Raw genomic sequence first — 15,719 nt, 5'->3', positions numbered from 1 at the left:
AGCTGATGATCACATCAGAAAGAATAAGGTTGCTACCTGATACTTGCTCCAGTTGTTACGTAGGATTCTACTACATCTGGGACAGTGCTTTCAAAACTGTGCCACTGAGAAATAAGCACTTTGATAATCAGCACTTTTAAGGCAAATACTAGTGTAAAAAAACACCACAAACTCAGAGGGTCTTATAAATCTAGCCACATTTTCCCCAAACAGTTAGTATCTTGTTTTAAGAACGTACTTCTGTGCAAGACCTCAAGAGTAGACCACATGATTCAAGCTTGCTCTGCCACTCGACAAGATAAAGGGCGATTTGATCATGGTCTCAAGCTCCATTTCCTTGCCCATTCCCCACAACCGTCAGCCAAATACCTATCTTGACCTTTGGTATATTCAATGACTCAGCTTCCACTACCCTCTGGGAAAGGGAAGTCCAAAGAATTGCGATTCTCAAGAAATTCCTCCTCAGTCTTAAACGGGCCACACTTTCTGAAAAGATGTGGCATTATTCTAGCTTCCCTCATGAGAGGGAACATCCTACCTCCACAATTTGCCTACACCACAACAGGGCGACAGTGGATGGAATCACTGGCTCTCCACTCGGCTTTGGAGGACCTAGACCACAGCAAAACATATGTCAGGCTGTCGTTTGATCGATTATAGCTTGGCATTCAACACCATCTTCTCCTCAGTACTAATCAAAAAGCTTCAAGACCTGGGCCTCTGTACCTCCCTCTGCAAATAGATCCTCGACTTCCTTATTAGGAGACCACAGTCAGTGCAGATTGGTAGCAACATCTCCTCGCTGAGGATCAACACAGGCACACCTCAAGGATCGGCTGGTTGAGTGGTGTCACAACAACAACCTCACACTCATCAGCAAGACCGAAGAATTGATTGTGGACTTCAGGAAGGGGAAGTCAGGAGAACACACACCAGTCCTCATTGAGGGGTCAGCAGTGGAAAGGGTGAGCAGCTTTAAGTTCCTGGATGTCAGCATCTCAGAGGATCTGTCCTGGGTCCAATACATTGATGCAATCATGAAGGAAGCACACCAGCTGCTCTACTTCATTAGGACTTTGAGGAGATTAGGTACGTCACCAAAGACTCTTGCAAATTTCTACAGATGTACGGTGGAGAGCATTCTGACTGGTTGCATCACTGCCTGGTAAGGAGGCTCCAATGCGCAGGATTGGAGGAGGCTGCAGGGGGTTGCAGACTCGACCAGCTCCATCATGGGCACAACCCTCCCCGCCATCGAGGACATCTTCAAGAGGCGGTGCCTCAGAGGGCAGCATCTGTCACCAAGGATGGTCATCACCCAGGACATGCCCTCTTTGTGTTACTGCCATCGGGGAGGAGGTACAGGAGCCAGAAGGCCCACGCTCAATGTTTTGGGAGCAGCTTCTTCCCCTCTGCCATGAGATTTCTGAACAGTCCCTGAACACTACCTCGTTATTCCTCTTTTGCACTATTTATTTTTGTAACTTACAGTAATTTGTCTTTATACCTTGTACTGTACTGCTGTTGCAAGACAACCAATTTCATGATGTCAGTGATAATAAACCTGATTCTGAATCCTTTCAGCACTGTAAAGCTGCCTCAAAACCTTGTGTTTCAATAAGATCACCTCTCATTCTTTAAGTCCACAAGGTTAGGGGCAATTTACTCAACTTTTTCATCACAAGACAATTCCAGGATTCAACCTAGTGAACCTTCTCTGGACTACTTCCCCAACTCTCAGCAATAGCCACTCACCTTACAAAACAGAGGATCAGGATGGCTGGGTTTGAATCCAAAGGCTTTTTTGGTTCCAAGATTCTGCACTCACTTTTGCTGAAAGCCCAGGCTACAGCACCACCTGCTTTAAGTCACAGTAATATGGACACAATGCAATTCTGAAATCCACCAAGTTACCTTGGAGCAGTTTTCTGCAGGGTTGCATGCAACATCTTAAAGCTTGGAGGTACAACCTCCCTTTTGGGACTTCAGACAATGGATTCATGTGCTATTGCATCAATAGCGATCATGAAAATATTTTAAAAACTTACCAATATTAACAGAATCCTCCCAATCCTCTAGAATTTCTGTCACTATGAGGATGTACACGTAGGTTCTGTGCTTTCGATCTCTGTTCTACTGGAGAGAAAAATATTGTGAGGAGCAGCAACAGTACAGAATCTATAGATCATTAAGTGGCCAACACCTTGCAAATGCTCCTGTCCATCAGAGCTTCAGTTACTGAATGGCAATGTATAGAGATGCATTCTATGATCACACCACACCATCTTCAAACAATGGTCAGAATTGTTCTCAAAACATTAGGGATGAGGAAGGAGGTAGGGAAGAAGGGAGGGGAAAAAGGCAGATGGAGCAATAACTGCCCATGCACTCTCATTCACACACGTCATTTCAAGTTTGATATGATTCAGCGGGACATCTGCCCCATATCACCTCAATCATGGCAGATCAACAAGCCAAATTATTTGTAAAATTGCCCAAATACCAAGAGGTAATTTTTTTGTTTTGCACAAATGGACACCACTAAGTGTTAGTTTTCCACAGAAGGATGTTATAAAATTTATTATGAACATACGCTTCTCTCAAAGCTTTACATTTTAAACAAAGAGGAATTCGATCAAAGTTGACCAGAAAATAACTGCACAGGGATGAAACAGAAAAGCGGGGCAGGGGAATGAAATAGCAATGAAGTAACAGTAGGAAGGAATGCAGAGTGATGGCAAGGGTTGTCGAACATGTCAGAATGACAGACAGATGCTGATGGATGCCCCTGACATCCGATATACAAGAAAGGTATCAGTAAACTTTGATATTGGTTCTAGGAGCTGCAACAAGTGACAGGATTATAGCAGGAGATTGAAAAAAGATGCTTTGAAGAATGGGGAGGTACAGTTTATTACAAATGTCAAGGCAAAAGAATGAAAATATATTTTGAATTATTTATTTCACATTAGAGCAAGAGTAATAAAATCAGCAATGCTCCGAAAGACAAAACCTCAAATGCCAGTGAGGCTACAAATAGGGCGATCAAAGAGAATCACATACAGATGACTGAACAAAAGCAATGGCTTTGTTTTGAGAGCACAATGCGAACACTCTGGTTGCTCATGACGCTGGGTTAATGGTCCTGCTGGAAGTGCATTCAGAATGACGATGTTGGGAATGACTTTCCCCAGCTTCTCAAACTAAATGCAGAGGAGAGATTTGATAAAGCTGTGCAAAATTTAAAAACCAACATTAAACTTAGTCAGGAGAGATTATTGAAAGCACAAGGGCACATTCTAATGAAGGTCACAAGTTTAGAGAAAAATCTTTGAATTATGAAAGTGATCAGAATTTGGGAATGGTTTGCCATAGCAGTGATTAATGGTCAGTTTAAAAAGTGATAAATTCGAGCATTGAAAAGTGACAAACTCACCTCAAATATCCCCAGTAATCTTCCCAACTTTCCTTTCACTCCAGCCTGCACATTAAACAAAAAGAAAGTTGAATTATGCACATCACAGGCTCTCCCAAACAAAAACACATTTCTTAAACTCCGCATAGACTGACAGTGGACAAATCTGCAAAAACTAGGTTTTTGTATAAGCTGAATTCAACCAGTTCTGGACTTGCATTTGTGAATGGTTATGCAAGACAAGATTTTCCACTGTACCTTGATATAAATGACAATAATAAACCAATTCCAGTTTGTTCAGGTGACCGAGTGGGATGCACATGAATCCAGCCTTTAGTGCTCAAGTTACTATGAGGAAATAGAATGGGAACAAGATGTTCAGCATTCTGGAAACCTCTGCTGCAAATGTACACATTGGACAAAGTCAGGGTCATGCTCCTGGATACAGATCAACTAGAATTTCATGGCACAAGATAGAGGACACCTCCATGCTACAGAGACTCAATTAGCACCACTGGGCTCACTGGTAGTTTGTGGAATATAATATACCACCAACTTCCACCCTACCCACACATTTCACCCACTGGCTCCTCTGTCTGGTTCTGGTTCCACCTGCCATGCACCTCTCCCCTAATGGTTCCCATTTTTACCTCCTTTACTACCAATCCAGCACTGGTAGTGATGTATGTTCCTGCTCATCTCCCTCCAGCAACCGTCTCCCATCTTCACCCTACTTGGCTCCATCTCCTCTTTTCTGTCTGCCTCCATTTACCATATTGGTTATCGGCCAACTTGACCCTTCCCTGCCTCAATCTGCTCATCAACAGCAACCCCAACACCAGCCTCTGTCTCACTACTGCTCATTATACTGGCCATCTTACTTCTCCACTCAGTCCCAATGCAGGGTTTTGGACCGAAACGTTGACAATCCCTCCTACCCCCAACCCATAGATCCTTCTCAGCCCATGGAGTTCCTCCAGCAGATTGCTGCTCTAGATTCCAGCATCTGCAGTCTCTTGTGTCTCGAAGTCTTCAAGTACTCCCAACAAAACTAAAGTCAATGGGAGCCAATAGAAATCTTCCCTTTCATATCAGAAAGGAAGACATTTGTTGTTGTTGGAGGGCTAACTCAGACAAGACATTGCTGAAAAGGTTCTGGCACAATGACCTTTTGTATGGCAAATCTTTTCTGATGCCTCAAGGTAGTATCTTAAACCTAATTGCCATCAGCAACTGAAATCAATAACCTTTCCTCCACAAGAAATAGTAAATCGATTCAGCCCTTGTGCCTGCTCCACCATTCAATATGATTATGGCTTATCTTCCACCTCAGTGCCAGTTTCCTACATTAACTCTGTACCTCTTAATTGCCTTAAGATCCAAAAATCTATCCATCTCCAACCTCAACATACTTGAGCTTTCCACAGCTGCTTTCGGCAGAAAATTGCAAAGAATGCTGATGATGCAAACGTAAGATGCGAGGAGGACATGGAGGCTACAAAAGTGATATAGATAGGTTGAGCAAACATTTGGCACAATGAACTGAAATGTGGGAAAGGTGTGAAACTGTCCACGTTAGCAAGAAATTAAAAAAAATACATTATCTAAATGGTGAGGGATTGCTGAGCTCAGATGCAGAGGGATCTGTGTGATTTGCAAAAAGACTAGTTTGCAAGCACAGTAAGAATGTTAACAAAAATTCCTAGAATCAAACAAAAACTCAGAAGGTTATGATTCTGTGACAAAGGGTACTGGCAAGACTGCATATGGAATACTGTTCACTGGTTTTTGTTTGATACAAGGAAGAATGTTAATGTGCTGGAAACAAGGGGGGGAAAAAAAATCATCCCATAAAACCTTCCTCCAAGAAGCTTTACTAGTTCTGTTCCCAAAATGGGAATTCGACTTGCGAGGAAAAAGTTGGACAAGCCAAGTTGTTTTCTGCTGAATTCAGACTGAAAGGTGACCTGATCGAAACACAAGATCCTGAGGGGTCTGGACAGGCTGGATGCAGAGAGATTTCCTCTTGTGGGAGAATCTAGAACTAGGTGGTCACTGGTAAAAATAAGGGGTCATCCACTTCAGATGAAAGATATTTTTCTGAGGGTTGAGTGCTTTTGTACCCATTCCTCAAAGGTGAGCACAGAGGCTTCGAATATCATTTAAGGCAGAGGTATTGACATTGTAAAGGTTGCACTTACCAGACAAGAATGATGAACTGAAGTCATCAGCAGAATAGACTTGAGGGACCCAATGGATTATGTTCATATTTACTAACCTACTGTCTGTAGGGAAATTTCTTCTCATCTGCCCTCAACGACTGATCCCTTATTTTGAGACTGTGACCCCTGGTGCCAGTCACAACAGCATCTACGCTGTCAAGTGCCATCAGAATTTTGTATGTTTCAATGAGATTATCTAATGATTTCAAACTTAGAGTATAGATCCAGTTTGTCCAATCTATTCCCACATGATAAACATACCCCTCCCCACAATCTCAGTGATCAAAGCTTCATTGCATCAGAAGTGTATCCCTCTCAACAGGGAGACCAGACTTGTCCAAATTCAGATGTGGTTCAACAGGGCACAAACTTAATTGCAATAAAACATCTTTACTCCTATACTTAAGCTCTTCTTTCAAAAGACCAAAATATGATTTATTTTCCTCATTGCTTGCTGTACCTGCCTATTGACTTGTGATGTACAAGGACTCCCAAGTCCCTCTGAAAACTAACATCTTTCACCACTTAAACGTACTCCATATTTCTCTGCTAAAGTGAAAGATCTCACTTTTTTATTCCTTCCCATCAGTTACATCCTTGCTAGTCTCCCTGCAACTTCCACATGGCCCAACTTTGCATCCTAAAGACATACCAGTTTATAGGTTAATTGTCTACAATAAGTTATCCCCAGTATGGATGGCAGGGAAAAATCAGAGGGAGAGTGGACAGGCATATGTCAGACACACAGATGGTTACAGGGAAATAAGTAAGGAATGACATTGCTCTGAGTTGGCAGAGACATGGTGGGTTGAATGGCCTCCTGAGTTGCAAGGAAATGTACTAAGTATGAATCAGCAGACTTGGATATTACACCAAGTCCTCTCAAAAAAAATCACTGACAGATTGCAAGCAGTTGGGGCCCCAGCACCGATTGCTCATTACTCAACCTCCCAAGCTGAAAATGACATCAATTCCTACTGTTCTCAGAGTCAGAGCATGAAAACAGGCCCCTTCAGTCTTGTTCACTATGCAATCTCCAATTCATACCAGGACATTACCCCAATCCAATGTGCTCAAGTGTCTTGTGTGGTGCCTTAAAGTCACTGGCTCTCTCTCAATCTATTTGTTGATTACAACCTGAAAACTCAGGATTTGTCAGAACACAATCTCCAATCCCATCATCTCAAGTTCCTCGATACTACTTCCTTAATAGATTTTAACATTTTGCCCTACTACTGATGTCAGGCTATCTAACTTATAGCTCCCATTTTCTCTCTACCCTTTAAGCAGCAGGGTGACACTTGTTACCTTCCTGTCTGTGGGAACTGTTCTGGAATTGATGGAATTTTGGATGATGACAACAGGACAGCCACTGTAACCACAGCCACCTTGTTCCATATCCTTGGGATGCCTATCATTAGGCCCTGGGGATATGGCAGCTTTCTGTCACATTAGTTTCTACCACACTTTTTTTTAAAAAGAAAACTAATACCACTGCTTTTCAGCTCCCTATTCATTCTAGCCCTGTTGTTCTCCACTATGTCTGGAGTAGTTTTCCATTCCACCCCCCCCCCCCCCCAACCCCCTATGAAAAAAAAGTGCAAAAAATGTTTAAGTTCCCCATTTCCTTACCACTCCAGTCTCAGCCTGGAATGGACTCACTAGAATAATGAAGCAGCCCTGCCCACGGGCAGCAAGACCTGGACAGCATTTATCCTGATGGTTCAAGCCAAGTAGGACCTTTGAGGGGTCAAGTAACAATCAACACTACCATCACAAGAACTCCTACCATTGACATCCAGACAGAATATTCATAACTGGAAGGCCATGCAAAATGCTTCCAGTTATAAAATCAAGGAAAGAGGTTGGTACTCTCTGGCAAATGACTCACCTCAGCTTCCTAAAGGCCTTCTGTCATCTACCAAGGCATAAATAGCCTGAGACAAGATACTCTCCACTTGCCTGGACGAGTGCAGTTTCCATTACGCTACAGAAACTCAACACCATCAAGACAAAGCAACATGCTTGATGAATAGCATCCCATCTCTCCATCACCAGTATACAGCAGTTGCAAGTGTACCATCTACAATTCAACGTGACTTTCTCCCCAACATCCACCCCCCCCCACCACCCCCCCCCCCCCCAAACCTGAAACACCCATCTGGAAGGACTTGGACATTCCCATTTGCCTGTTGTTCAATCACACATCCTGACTTGCAAATACATTGCTATTCCTTCACTGGATTGGTAGAGTGGATGCTTCCATTAGTAGGAGAGTCTAGGATCAGAGGGCACAGCCTCGGAATAAAAGGGATGTTGTGTTAAAACTGAGATGAGGAGGAATTTCTTCAGCCAGAGGGTGGTGAATCTGTGGAATTAGTTGCCACAGACAGCTGTGGAGGCCCAGTCATTGGGTGTATTTAAGGCAGAGATTGATAGGCTGTTGATTGATAAAAGGGTTAAGGGGAGAAGGCAGGAGGATGGGGGTTAAAAAAAAAACAGCCATGATTGAATGGCAGAGCAGACTCAAATGGGCTGAACAGCCTAATTCTGCTCCTATATTTTATGGGTTCTAATCCCACCACATCCTATCTAACAGCATTTTGGAAGTATTGTCATCACATGGGTCACAGCAGCTGAAGAAAGTGGCTCACTACTACCTCATACTGGCAATAAATGTTAGGATGTAGGTGTCACCGACAAGGGCTGAGAATGCATAGGAACAAAACCAAATTTCAAAGATTAGATTAGATGGTGCCACAAACAAAGGGGAAAGAATGGTCATTGTTATTAACCTTCTGAGTAAATCTACAAATCCATTATCCTTTAGTTTCCCTCAAATCATTTCCTTGAAAATAATTTTTAGGCACTTTTAAACAAGTTTATTCTGGTGTACAGTCCAAAATTGTGGCACAGGAAAGGCCTTTTGGACCATCATATTCTTGCCAGCACATTGGTAGGCTCAGTTCCTTGCAACAAAAGATTATATCCTTTAGGCTCATTGTCCCCAGTACAAGAGGTACACTACTTGTGTAGCTTAAATATTATGTCAACTGTAAAGCTGAAAATCAAAATACACAACATACTCTTCACAATGCACTGAGTAAACACGTTTGTAATATATACAAAGATTTATATTTTCTTTGTATTATGTTTTAATACAAAACAGAGGATACCAAAGGATTTAATCCACATTCTTCCCTATTCACCACTCCTCTCTTCATCCTATTGCAATCCTCTGCAAATTCAGTGTTACATTTCTATTGTACAATACAAATCCCACTTACTATTCAATTGAGTGATCAAGCCAAAAAGGATTCTGACAAGTGCAAAGTGATGTATTCTGGAAGGTCAAAAAAGGGTTGGACTATAAACGTACTGCAAATGGTAGTGCCCTAGGGAGTGCCCAAAAATGGCAGCAAATGATGATGAAGGCAGCATATGGGATATTTGTCATCAGCTGTGGCAAAGAATACAAGAGCAGGGACATTATTTTACAACGTTTATAAAATATTTAAGGTCACATCTGGAATATTGTGTGCAGTTCTGGTCAACAAACAACAGGAAGGATGCAATTGCAAGGAGGGTACAGGGAAGAATCACCAGGAGGTCACTTGGGCTGGAGTGTTTCAGTTGTGAGGGGAGACTGGAGAGGCTGCATGTGTTTTCAGAAGAAGAGGCTGAGGGGAGACCTGATGCTGGTATACAAAGTTATGAAGGGGGTAGACAGGGTTGATGATCAGAATCCTCTTCCCATGGTAGGATTGTCTAAACAAGAGACCATGGGTTTAAGAGGTAGGTTCAGAGGGGATCCAAGAGGGAATTTTCATCCTGAAGAGTATTAAAGTTTGTTGATCATACCAGGAGAGATCGTTCTGCAAGCAGTATTGATAGAAACATTGAAATTACAGGGCAATGTTAATATATTGAGAGAGCGAGCAGAACTACAAGGTTATCCATTCTGGATCAAAGAATTGAGTAGCACACTTTCCAACTTGTCAATTAGAAGTAGTTGATGGTAGAAGAAATCCAGAGTCCACGGACAGATACAGAAGTGAACCAAAATGGCTAAAGGAAAGCTGCTCTTCAACATCTAGGAGGATTGACTTTGAGGGATACAAGTTATGCTACAGGTATGCTTTAGATGAGTTCTAACTTTGCATGTGCATAGCACACCTTGTGAAAGATATATGGGAGCAGAGAGTTACTAGAATTATTCCAAACTTAGTGGCATACAGTTGGATTATGTGGTTAGATTATGGACTAATAACTATGAAAGCTGGACAAACAAATCTAGAGGCAAAAACTTAATCACAACTTGGCAACTGGGAATTTTACATTGTTAATAATCTGAAAAATTAAAATAGATGTTTAATAAAATTATGAAACCACCTTGTGTCATACAAATCCATTGATTAATATCCTTTATTGAATTTGCCACCCTTAACCTGTCCAGCCTACAAGTGACTCCAGCAATGTGACAGACTTTTGCCTCCCCTCCAAAATGTCATTCAGTTGTATCAAATGAAACACCACGCTGAAATACTACAGGACTACCTGGCATTGACCTTATCAAACTTGAACACTAGTCACTCTGGGCAGGTCAACCTGACAAAGTCAGGCTCACGAACATGTAGATACCGGTGTCTACATTGGAAGCTATACGTCAGGCTGTTGTTTGGCTAGTCAGACAAGATTGCAGGCATGGAATCGTACCTCACAGCTAACGTACCACAACGTTGCACTACTCCTGGGCATCTCTGATCCTGGTCTTGGTTGACTAACCAATTGACATTCCATGTCGCAGTTTTGGTCATCACTGCAGAAGCTGCATGGTGATAAACAATTCCATCCAAAAGGTCCTTGCATTCATTTCCCTGTTCCATTTGCCTCTCATTTTATTAAGCTGCTCTTACCTTTTGTTTTTAAAAATAACCTCATCTTCCCCATCTCTATTCTCTTGCCCAACACATCTTTAAAAGGGAGCAACACTCATTCTCATCCCTGAATTTAGTCAATTCAGTTTAGTTGCAGCTACCACGTCATTCGGCCCTGGAATTCCCTCCACAAATCTCCCGTACAAAATAAAGAATACCTTTTTGAGCAAGATTTTAGTTGAATTCCCCACTGCACCCTCATACACAAGTGGCAGAGCAAGTAAAGCAAGCTGCCTCCTCACAGCTCCTATAACCCAGCTTCAACCTTGGCCTCCACTGCTGTGTGCATGGTATTTACAGTTCCCTCTGAATGTGAGAGTTCTCCCCCAGGTGTTCCTATTTCCTCCCACATACTGTAGATGAGTGGATGGGTGGGTTAACTGGCTACTAAAGATTGCCCCAAGTGTGCAGGTGGGTGGGAAAATCTGAGGGACATTTAGAGATAAAGGGAGAACAACATGGATTAATCCAAGTGGGTTCTTGACGGTTGGCATGGATTTGGTGGGGTGCAGGACTTGTTTCTGTGCTGTATTACTCCATGATTAAAATTTTATTTGACAATTCTCCAGTGAAGAACCTGGGGAGATTTTTCCAACGTTAAAAGCAAATTCTCCATCTATACATAGCCTTGCAACTGTAACCTTGCTAGTGACACTGCTTGCAAAACGATCTACCCTAGCAGGATTAGCAAACCTGAATACATAGCTTTCTATTCCATCATCCAATTATAAATAGGGTTTTGTTGCAAGTTCACAACTCTACACTCCTCCATCTGCCCGCACTGCCAACACCTGCACTTTGCTCTGTGCACTCTCACCTCCAAATCAGAGGTTGTGGCTTTGGGAACATAGAATCCATGTTGACATTGACAGCATCTCAGGGTTGTGCTGTTGAACATGCCATCCTTCAGGTGAGACATCAAGGCAGCCACCTCAGCTGCATACAAAAGATCCCACTTAATTATTTAAGAACAACAGGGCTCTCCCCAGTGTCGGCCCAATATTTGTCTGTTACCATTGCTGTATTGAACCTTGGTATTATAGTTTGGCTGCTACCACATTTCCCATGTTACACGCTTTGATATACCACTTGTTCAGGGAAAGCATTACATAAATACAAGCTGGCTGGTCTTAATTTTGTAAAAGAAGTCTGAACATCCACTCAAAGCATCTGGGAGAGTTCATCTGGGAGAAATCCAATCCTAAAATCCTTCTGTGATAGATGTTTAGGCAGAACAAGTAGGGTTATCATGATGTATTTAAACACATCAAATCACCATCAGAATAGAACACCACCCAAGCTAAAAGCTGAAAATTGAATAGCAGCAGAAAGAAAATTTAAATTTCTACCAATGCAAATGAAAACTCAAGTCTTCATCCTACTTCAGAAATTGAATACATTTAAAAAGGTACATTTGGGTGCGCTTTTGAACATAAATTAGGGTCATTGAAAAAACAATAGTAACCTTAAATCCCTCACTGCATTACACACATAGGGTACTTTTATCTCCCCCCCCCCCCCCCCCCAGTATTGATGGCATAATAAGTGCACCAAAAAACCCTCATTTTATGAAATTTTGACTGAAGGATTTGAAAATAAGAGCTTTACAATTAAATGCATTCAATAAAACTATGAAAAAAGATCTAACAGGCAATTAGTAACCCATACTTTAAAAGTTCTTCATTTCTAATTGTAGCATTAACTACACAAACTAGCAGCCACAGTAAACAAACCTGCACCTAACCAGCTGCTCCACCTTGCAGGTATAAAATACAAATAGCAGATGAATGATCTCACTAATTTAAAAGCCATAGATAAGAGGAGTAGATTACAATATTTATAAAGCCATATTTCATCTATGGGAATATACTAGGAGTGGCCTTACTGGTTCCTCAACCCTGCTCCACTATTTTATAAGGTTATATTTACAATACTTTCCTCCATCTTTAAGAGACTGTCCCTGCTCTCCTGAAGTTAAAAAAATTCACCTGTAGTTGTAACCTATACTTCCCCCCAACCCCCCCCCCCCCCCCCACAATCCAAAATGCTCCATCATGATGGGATATGCTGTTTTATTCCCAATGAAAGGTGCACAAGAGTCAGTGACATCCTGTGCAGTCTCTCCAATCTCAACCACACCCCACTCTTCCTGTTTGTTTTTATATAAAAACCAGAATTCATCTCATTGAGTAGTCACAACTATATTAAACCCTTTACACAAGAAGGTTCATTAAATCTAAAGTCAACAAATCATTTAGCTTCTTGAAAGCTCTGGGCTAATCCATGATCAGCAAGGGCTCCTCCCCTCTACGTTCTTGCTTTCAAACCAAGGAAAAAAGAACAGGTTTCCATATGGATTCGTGTTGTAGATTGGAATCCACAAATAAAAACTATGAGGGGGAATGCAATGGATGGATATGCTGATAGGATGAGGTAAAGTCATAAAAAAGTAGGGAGAAGTTTATTGGATTATTAGAGCAATTAGGCTGAAGGACCAGTCTCTATGCTGCAGACTATATGGAACGCCATATCATTTGTTGTCAGTATGTCACCTCATCTTTCCCAGTTCTCAGCCACTACAAAACATTTGTTAAAGGGCACATTTTTCTAAATATACAATATTTAATGCTCCTATCCATAACTGCTCCTTCAAAATATTCATGTGCATTAGACCTCCCACTGTCAAAAAATCTTATAACATTCCTTATTCCATCTCAATTCCTTTTAAGATGTGGAGTTCTTTGCCCTCAGTCTTTCCTTCTTCCTAAAACAGACTTTTGAGTAAAAGTTGGAAAAGATAGGAATTAGTGATTTGGTTCCCTCCTGCAATCACGGGCACTGAGAACTATTTTACCTTTGTCCACAAACTTTAAATTTTCATCTAGCAAATTAGATCTGAGAAATCCACTATCGAATTCCTTAAGATTATGAAATACACACTTCCCCAATATAATTTGACATTAAATGAAAAAAATCTACTTTCTGGTTGAACTTTTCTGTAAAATCCACATCTGGAAGCAAAGTTCTTCAGAAATGAAGGCATGTCAAACTACTGACAGTTTCAAAAGAAATTCTTCTGCTTAAATAGTGTTTATGCTGATTCAGACAAACTACTGTAGCACGGAAGGCAAAAGAGTTCTATTTTAACCCATCAGAAATAATTTGACTCATTAACAATTTTAATCTTCAGTTTTGTTAAAACTTCAAATTTCAGGAGATATTCTGGAGATAGCACAAGAAAGTATGTTGGCTAACACACATGGTGGAACACTGCTTGAGAAATTACCAAATGAGATTATAATTTGATTGATATAAACAGTCCTGTAAACATCAAGTGATACTTGTTGGAAGGTAGGACTTAAAGTGTCAAAGATCGTACATTTAATGGGAGGCAAGATAATTAACTAATAGATTCACTAAACAGGCCTCTGAGACCCAGATTCAAGCATACCAGCAGCTCATTCCTGATTTCATCACTCAAAGAATTAAAGGGAAAGTTTGTACACTTAATGCTGCCATGCTGACCGTTACCAAAGAATGGTCATTAACGGTAACCAGCAAGACTGATGTGAAAGCTACCCACGTGGGGCTTGCAGTGCAGTTAATCCCATGAAGCACTGCATAAACCCAGAGTAAGACAATGAAACAAATTATTCAGTCTATTATCACTGCATCCAATGTGACCTGTTGCCAATGTACAAGAAATACCCTTTTTAAAGCAAGCCATTCATATAAATTTTTGTATACACTTAAAACAAAGCATATCCTTATATACCAATGATCAGAACGAAAGCTTCTAAATTAAAGCTGATGTAACAGGTCTTCAAAGTCAACCGCCATTTTGTAAGGAATGATACACAAGGTTATCAGAAAACAACTGCAGTTAGGAGAAAGAAAAATTGAAAAGGTACCAACCTCTTCATATACTTCTCTCACAGCTGCACTGCCTGGTTCCTCGTCTGGTTCCATTCCTCCTCCTGGCACAATCCATTGGTCTGGATGGCGACTACTACTGACTAAAAGCACCTGTAGAACAAGTAAAACAGACAATGACTACTTATGCTCAATAACAAGCTGCAGTGCTCCTATTACACTTAACTGCACAAAGACAGCTACGTTTTGCAGAATCCTGGGAGGTGAAACACTCACAAATTGAATGCTTTGAATAAATACACACTTGGTCGTCAGTTTGAGCAAGATAAGACTTTCCAAGCAACACACTGTGCTGGGACACAATGTTCATAATCAATCTAAATTTGCAAGGTAGTTCCTGTTACCACCCAGATATTCAAGAAATGAAGACTTAGAACCAAGACTCCTTTGGCTCCAAGATAATACCACACAATTTCCAAGTTAAAACAACTCTAGCACAAAACTGGAAGCGTCACAAATAAGCTGAGAGGCCAACTTTACCAGCTGCACTGTGACACCCATGAGAATCTTAATAGAGGGTCAAGTCAAAACAGATAATGTTTCTCTACTGATCATTTATCATTGCGAACCGACTGGCCTTTGTAACCAACATGATTAAAGAATAATACAGGAGCTCATTCAACCTATTGTGGCCTTGGCAGATCATCAAAAGAGTCCCCCTTTCTTGCACACTACTCAGTCCTGTGGAATATTTTCCTTTCATCCAGTTCCCTTTCAAGCATCATCAACAAATCATTTTCTACCAACCTTTAAAAGGCAGTTTATTTTGGATTATAACACCACCTTGAACACAAATGTTCTTTCACGCCACATCTGTTTTTTTTGCCAAATCACCTCAAACCTGTATTTGCTGGCTATTGACACTTCTGCTACTGAAAATATTAATCTGTGTTTACAATACCAAACCAGAATCATAAACAATCAAGTCTCTTAACCTTCCTAAAGGAGATGTATGATCCCAGTTTCTCCAGCCTTGCTCTGTTACAATAGTCCCTCGCTCTAGAACAGCAGATCTCTTTTACACCTAACAGGCAGCCTTAACACGTTCCTAAAGTGCAGCGTCCAGAATAGAGCTCAATGTTATAGCACTTGTATTCTTACAGTCCAATAATAAAGTCAGGATCACATTCCCATCCTTTAAGAACAGCCATCTCAACTCCTGTGAAAGTGGGTGCACTCACCACTCCCGGTGTCCCCACTCCCACACCATAT

The 15,719-nt window shown here is 41.2% G+C and overlaps 1 protein-coding gene across 1 annotated transcript in view; it reads right to left on the bottom strand.

Moving 5' to 3' along the window:
• LOC127580533 (diphosphoinositol polyphosphate phosphohydrolase 2-like) overlaps window positions 1-15,719 on the bottom strand; it is a 51,312-nt gene that overhangs the window by 9,192 nt on the left and 26,401 nt on the right. Inside the window, exons 2-4 of the mRNA XM_052034123.1 lie at window positions 14,490-14,600; window positions 3,437-3,481; window positions 2,049-2,133 (exon numbers count right to left, since the gene is read on the bottom strand). Coding sequence (XP_051890083.1) covers window positions 2,049-2,133; window positions 3,437-3,481; window positions 14,490-14,600 — 241 coding nt within the window. The remainder of the gene's footprint in view (window positions 1-2,048; window positions 2,134-3,436; window positions 3,482-14,489; window positions 14,601-15,719) is intronic.

Source organism: Pristis pectinata, chromosome 19, assembly GCF_009764475.1.
Source record: "Pristis pectinata isolate sPriPec2 chromosome 19, sPriPec2.1.pri, whole genome shotgun sequence".
NCBI classification, from domain to species: domain Eukaryota; kingdom Metazoa; phylum Chordata; class Chondrichthyes; order Rhinopristiformes; family Pristidae; genus Pristis; species Pristis pectinata.
Note: the sequence above shows the minus strand (reverse complement) of the source record. Positions and strands in the feature narration are given on the sequence as shown.